General features: G+C 36.3%; 1 protein-coding gene across 1 annotated transcript in view; it reads right to left on the bottom strand.

Annotated features, from left to right (window-relative positions):
• The window catches only part of DNAH14 (dynein axonemal heavy chain 14), a 554037-nt gene that overhangs the window by 93162 nt on the left and 453116 nt on the right, over positions 1-7759 (bottom strand). Inside the window, exon 66 of the mRNA XM_003791010.1 lies at positions 4517-4761. Coding sequence (XP_003791058.1) covers positions 4517-4761 — 245 coding nt within the window. The remainder of the gene's footprint in view (positions 1-4516; positions 4762-7759) is intronic.

Genomic DNA, 7759 nt, shown 5'->3' with positions numbered 1-7759 from the left:
GCCCGCCACAAGGCCCGGCTATTTTTTGGTTGCAGCCATCATTGTTGTTTGGCAGGTCCAGGCTGGATTCGGACCCACCACCTTAGGTGTATGTGGCTGGCACTTTAGCCGGTTGAGCTACAGACGCCGAGCCTTCTATTCTGTTTTATTAAGCAAATAAACCTGATCATGACCAACGGAATTAATTTCTCAACCCACTAATAGATTCCAACTTATCTTTTGAAAAGTATTTCTCTGTAAAACACAGATAATAATTCTACCCTCTCCAAATATTTAAGACATCTCTCCAATTTCCACTATAAACTCTTTCATTTTATGGGCTACACAGTCCCATTTTCCTGAACTGCCTTTTTTATGTTACGATTTTTAGATTCCTCACTATCTTTGATTCTTGCCTCTGGGCACATCTTAGTTTGAAAAGAGCCTTCTTAAAATACAGCGTCCAGAACTAAACATAATATTTCAGCTTGATCTGACCACTGTAGGGAATAGTCAGATTATAATATTCTACAATCTGGATACTATATTCTTACTTGATGCAGATAAAGCTTGTTAAGCAATGCTTGGACCAAAGATGTGGGCTTAGGTCACAGGACTCACCCTACTAAACTATTTCCCACAGGGGTTGAGGAGTCAGTCACACCAAGGATAATATAGTTACAAAGAGGCACTAAAAATGGCAAGTTTTGCTAAAATTTGAAAAATTATATATAGAAATAAGAAGATCTATTAAATTAGCTTCCCCCAAGAGCATCTTTTATTAAAATGACTATTAGTGAAATGTCACAGTCTTTTAAAAGATTTAAAAAATATCTCAGACATTAATTAATACAGGCAACAAGTGATAGGAAATAAATGCCAAAAGCATAATAAAAGCATATAATGCTCTTAAACAACTTTTCACTTGTCTCATTAAATCCACATTTTAGGCAAAGGTTATGGCAAAATATGATGTTTGTTATATGAGTGGTTCATAAAATGGGGGTGGCCGTGCTTCTCAATTTTGCTACACCAACTGCATCACCTTCAATAAGTGCTTGGATGTTTTGCTACCTAACAATTTAAACAGCTCATGGCTCTAATCTTATAAGCGAAACAGATATAGAAAACGTGACTATGTAACTAGTCTTGTCATTAATAGAAGTATGGCTTGATCATGTTATAAAGAAACATCTTATTAGGTGTAATTAACACAGAAAAGGAATAAAGTCAGATCATTCTAGGCACAAATGTGTATTTAAAATTTCCATAGTAAACAAATATACTTCTAAATGAAAATTTGCCTATATTTCTAAGATAAAATAAATTTTCAGCTTTTTTTTTTTTGTAAGTATGGTGCCAAAAATTTAGTTATAGATTTCCTTTCTTTTAAACAATTCTCCATTCAACACATATCTCTTCTTGGAATTGGGCCAAGACAATGGCATTCTAAGGCAGCAACACTCTGGAAGATACTTGAGAGGAAAGACTTACTCTTCCAAATGTCTTCCCTACATAATATTTTTTTTCCGTTTAAGGTTTTAATCACAAAATGTGAAGTCTTATAAGGTCTTAAAAAATAATCATTTCCCCAAACAGTACAGCAAATGTATACAGTAAAAATATTAGTTCTTTGTCAGACGTTGAGAACATGCCAAACAAGTCTGTGTTTCTGCACATCTCAGCAGATCTTAGAGTAGCAATACTGGAGTTCCTCATCACAGCCATTCTTATTTTGGCCACAAGCCTCATAGCAAAGGGCTTTTGGTTGTAGCACTTTGTCAGGGAAGGGATGTCAAAGGTAAGTTAAACACCTAACACTGGAGAACTACATTCCTTTGGTGGGGAGCATTTATAACCAAAACATGAGGAAGGCTTAGAATTTTGAAAAAATTTATTTCAGATACAAATTATTGAGGGTACAAATAATTAGGTTACATTGTGTTTGTTAGGTAAAGTTCAAGTTGTAGTTGAGTCCTTCACCCAATGGGTGTGCTGTATACACATTTTATTTGCATTGTGCTCATAGCTTACCAATCCCCTTCTTTCCTCCCTCCCCTTAAAATTAACTATGTTTTTCTTGTGTGGGCATGTAATTGTTTGTATATTGATTTCATGTTAGTATTGAGTATATTGGATACTTGCTTTTCCATTCTTGTGATATTTTACTAAGAGGAATGCTCTCAACTCCATCCAGGTAAATACAAAAGATGTAAAGTCTCCATCTTTTTTATGGCTGAATAGCACTTTATGATGCACATATACCACAGGTTATTAATCAGTTCATAGGTTGATGGGCATGTGGGTTGATTCTATGTGTTGGCGATTGTGAATTGAAATGGAGGAACAGCCTCACAGTTCTTCCTTAGCCTTCCAGGGAACAAGAACAAATCTGCCAGTTAAAGTACAGTGATGAATTTGAGCCTTCCCTGTACTTTACCTGGCAGAATATGTTCCTGCTCCCAAGAAGACTATGGCAGGACTGTGAATGTGATTCCAGTTCTAGATGATCTTAAGGGATGGCCCTTCTCTAGGTGGTTTGGCCTCCTTTTAGCAACTGTGAGTGGTGGCTGGAGGATGAGCAAGAGGATATGTGGACCAAGGCTGTGGAAGGTGGGCCCACTACATCCCTGCCCCCAAAGTACCTGGGTTAACACTTGGTTAGCATTATCTTGGGTATCTTTCTATACACATATGAAGATAGAATGGTAAGTGGATATATTTTTCAATAGATAGATAGATTTTTTAAATGAGAAATGGTTTCTACTATAAATACTATGTTTTAAATAACTAGTAAATTTACCTTTACTAAAATTAAGAAAAATAAATAATAGAATGGCTGAATCTGATAGAATTGCTGAGATAAATATTTCTTGATGACAAGGGATATTATTTCCTAAAACATTATTCTAAAATTATGAGAAAAAATTATGAAAGCAATTAAAATACTGAATCTTTATTTTTAAAAATGATGTTACACATTTTAATTTTAAATATCATGGGTTGACTTCTGTACATGAAATAAGAGGTGATTGCACTCAGATTTCTTTCTACTTTCTGATTTTGATTGCTTATTTAGTGATTTCATCATGAGTAGTATTTCTTTGTTTTATTTTTAATTCTTGTTTTTTTCATATTTTAAAATGGCCAAAATTACTTCTGGGGAATGGCTACTTAATACCCTATCAAAACTTTCTGTTTCTTCCCTTTTCACAAATTATATTTTATTTAGTATTATTGGTAAATTTTTGCCTTTTTTTAAAACCTAGTTTTAAATTAATTTTACTGAACTGTTTTCTAACATTGAGCTTGTACCCCAGACCATGAGCCTTTAGATTATACAAATGATATTTAATAAGTAGTGAATACTATAATTGTGTAGACAGCTTCAAAAATAAATGCAAGCCAGAGTCCCTTTTGTCAAAGTTCAGATTCAGTAAATCTGTGGTGGTACCCACTGGGTTTGTTTTAAAAAGAAAGAAAAAAAAAGTGATAAACGTTACAGATGATTTCTATACATCCCCTTAAATGAGAACTAAAGTATTTGAGAAAATGTAAAGTTCCAATGAATCACAAGTTAAAACAGTAAGGCAGTCCATTGTTAGATTAAGTGTATACCATCACAACTGAGTTAGGGACATACACCAGCGTGACTCAGGGATTTAAGTTTAGTTCCTGTGCTGCTGATTTTTGAGAAAGATAAAAAAAGAGGAACACTCCCTTACCCAGGACAATGGTTTCTTAGATATTTATTTATTTTTTTAATTAAATCATAGCTGTGTACGTCAATGCAATCATGGGGTACAATGTGCTGGTTTTATATACAATTTGAAGTATTTTCATTAAACTGGTTAACATAGCCTTTATGGCACTTTCTTAGTTATTGTGTTAAGACATTTATATTCTACATTTAGTAAATTTCACATGTACCCTTGTAAGATGAACCATAGGTGTGGTCCCACCAATTATCCTCCCTCCACCCTTCCTCTCCCCCTTCCCCCCTCTCCCTGTCCCCGTTCCTCATATTCTTGGGCTATTAGATATTTCTTGTGGTGAAATGAAAACATATTCTTCAACTATTTGAATAAACAGCATACTTTAATGAGATATATAAAAGTCATCATTCCCTTTTGAAAGATCTTTTGGTTACTAATACTTGGGGGAAACCTAATCTTTCAGTTTCTAGAATCTAACTTGAGACACGTAACAGATGTTAGGTACCTGAAGTGTGGGCATAAACCCTAACAGAGAACTAACCAACCTTAGTAAGTTTTGCCTTACAACTTAACATTGATTATATGGTGGCAATGTACAAAGAAATAATGAATTAAAGTGAAGGTGGAAAGTGAGGAACATCAAATTTCACAATGGTTAAGCTTAGAAATGGGGTGGTTCACCTATATTCATTACTTATCTGGTGGAAATGGAGATCTGGTATTTTTGGGTACCAATTCAGAATGCGTTTTTTTTTTTTTTTATCACTTTTCATTCTGTCTTTCACAGATGTCTCTCAATATCATTAAATATCTTGACTTACCTTGTGTTCTCTGCAGTAAACTTAATGTTTTTTCCTCCAGTTCATTAAGAATTACAATATCATGGGAAATATTCTCCAATAATTGGGAGCGCTGTTCTTCTAATTGAGGAACTTCATGAGTTACCACAGTAGACAAGAGTTGATCTTGCAAACCTTGGAATGTTACCGTGAAATTGATTATAGTAACAAAGTTATAAACTGATGGAAGAAAGTGGGGGTTGTCTATATCTGTAGACAAATATAACCTAAACATGAGAAAGACACCAGTTATTCTAAGAACATATGGAGAAAACTAAAATAAAACCAGTTCATTTAAGAAGGCAAAAAATATAATATCTTTCCTGAAAGTAAACAGTATTAATTTTTTTGAGGCAGAGTCTCACTCTGTTGCCCTGGAGAGGGTGCCATGGTGTTGTAGCTCACAGCAACCTCCAACTCCTGGGTTTGAGCAAGCTTTTTGCCTCAGCCTCCTGAATAGCTGGGATTACAGGCATCCATCACGTTGCCTGAGTAGCTTTTCTATTTTCAGTTGAGACAGGGTCTCACTCTTGTTCATTCTGGTCAACAAGATTAATTTTTAGTGTTACTCAGCTTTGTACACAAAGTAGATTCTCATATATTATATTATCTGAATACAGTTTCTACTTATGAATTAAAAAATACAATCATAAATTATGGCCAAGCCATTGTATTTGGTTTACAAATAAAGGCAGAATAAAAAGAAATGCCAAATAGTAGACATTTTGATTTGCCACTAGGTCATTGTAAAGATTGGTTTTTATCCTGAGTGAGTAAGAAGCTAATAGAGGAACTTGAGGAGAGGAGTGATGTGATCTTTTTAAATTGGACCTCTGTAGGGGCTAGTATGAGAAAAGCCTGGGCAGAGACGAGGGGAACAAGATGGCGGCAGGGAGGCTGGTTAACATGTGAGAGATGATGGTGGATTGGAGCAGGTTGGTCCCAGTGGGAGGCAGAGTGAGAAGTGGTCAGATTAATAAAGCAGGGAGAATTCTTCATCCCACTTTATGAAGGGTGAAATTTAAGCTCAGAAACGTTAAATAAGTTGCCCAGATCACTAAAAGTGAGAAAGTGACAGAGTGAGGTCAGTTATTAAAGCCTATCCTCTTAAAACAATACCTTCTACCACACATTTCTAACACGGACCAGGTTGTCAATTCAGAAAAATGTAACTTCCATAACATTTCTAGAGTTATTGCTTAATCAACCGTATCATATCTAGTGAGAAAAAGAATGGATTGATGCAGTGTTTTCCAAAGTATATCCTATACAACACAGTGCAGTGTTTTCCAAAGTATATCTTATACAACACTGGAGAGAGTTCAGTGAATGAAGAGTTTTTTAGGTCTTATAGGAAAGACCCCCATTTACCTTTATTTAACTTACTGCTTTTGTATACCATGAGATCCCCCCTTTGTTTTTGAGTGACAACTATTAAGTCCTCAGAAATGTTAGTTTGAGGACCATACTTTGGAAAATGTTTTATAAACAGCAGGAAGGGGGCTGGGAGAAAAAAATTTAGAGAGTAAGAATCTAGTGAGAGACTCTGTTACTCTGTACAGTGGAGAAGACACACTGACCAACATATTTAAGATTTACTACTTCTACTCAATATCATACTATTAGAAATCATAATTAGAGTAATCAGGCAAGAAAAATAAAGGGCATCGAAATTATAAAAGAGGAAGTTAAATTAATGAGACTTGATTAAACTAAAATCTTCTGCATAGCAAAAGAAAAATCATAGGAGTAAATAGACTGAGAATCTGGGAATCCACAACAAACTCAAACAACTCAACAAGAAAAACAAAACAACTCCATTCAAAAGTGGGCAAATGACACAAACAAGCATTTTTTGAAAGGAGATAAATGGCCAACAAACATGTGAAAAACACACTCAACATGACTAATCATCAGGGAAATGCAGAATTAAAACCATAATGCGATACCATCTTACTTCAATTAGAATGGTCATTATTAAAAATAAAAAAGATGATAGATAGGGTGGAGCAAGACGGTGTACTAGAGACATCTTGCTGTCTACTCATGGTAGATATATGAAAGTGGACTTCAGTCACCTCTGGCAGGGAGAATCTGCACAGAAAGATCACTCTGGGGGCACAGTGAAGCAGCAGGAGACTTCAGGAGCCAAAGAAGAGGTCTGGAGCTGAGGAAAACCAACACAGAAGATAAGTGCTTGGTATGGGCAGAGGCTGGCTAGTGGCCAACTCTCCCACAGAGGTCTGGGGATGGAAAAGAAAAGTCATATTTTGATTTTGGACGGGGCTGCTTGCTGGAGAAGTGAGTTAGACTCAAACAGCATCTGGCGGCTGGGGTTGAATACCAGGCTTTTGGTGGTTTTCCCACTGCTGGCAGGGTGTCACCCTTGTGGGAAAGCTATGGGCGTGGGAAGAACAGTCTGTGGGGTCCTAGTGCATGGCTGTGTCTGCTGACTATGAGTGGACAACCTTGGAGTGAACTGACTGGTTTGCACCCCCTAGGCCGGCTACTTTGTTGTCAGGGGACACTGTCTGATGGGCCTCCTGGGAAGTCTGGCAAGAGCTTCAGGACCCCAGGGACTGAATTTTGAGGAAACTAACAGGTCTAGATTGAGGGCCAAGAAGTCAGGAAGACAAGGCCCAATCTCCTTTTCAACTAGCAAGTGGTCTACTGTGCACAGCAAATGAAGCATGTGTTTTCTGTATCCTACTGCCATAGCACCACATTGTGTCCAGGAAATATATTGCAGCATACACATATTGTTTTACATTGTTTACTTCTTTTTTCTTTTCTTCTTCTTTTTTTTTTTGTATGAACTTTTTTTTTATTGAATGGTAACAATGTACATTAATGCACTTCTTGGGTACAGTGTGGTGTTTTCACATACAATTTGAAACATTTCCATCAAGCTGGTTAACATAGCCTTCATGTCATTTTCTTATTGTGTTAAAACGTTCACATTCTACTCTTAGAAAGATTCACTTGTACCCTTGCAAGATAAAACACAGAAGTGATCCCTCCAATCCTCCTCCCCCTCCCCCTCCCCGTATTCTTAGGCTGTTATTAGGTTATAGCTTTCATATGAAGGGTATAAATTAATTTCATAACAGGGGTGTGTACATTGGATACTTTTTCTTTCATTCTTGTGATACTTTGCTAAGAAGAACATTTTCCAGCTCCATCCATGTGAACATGAAGGACGTAAAGTCTCCATCTTTCTTTATG

This window comes from Otolemur garnettii, unplaced genomic scaffold (genome assembly GCF_000181295.1).
Source record: "Otolemur garnettii isolate 467f Iridium unplaced genomic scaffold, OtoGar3 scaffold00045, whole genome shotgun sequence".
Lineage (NCBI taxonomy): Eukaryota > Metazoa > Chordata > Mammalia > Primates > Galagidae > Otolemur > Otolemur garnettii.
Note: the sequence above shows the minus strand (reverse complement) of the source record. Positions and strands in the feature narration are given on the sequence as shown.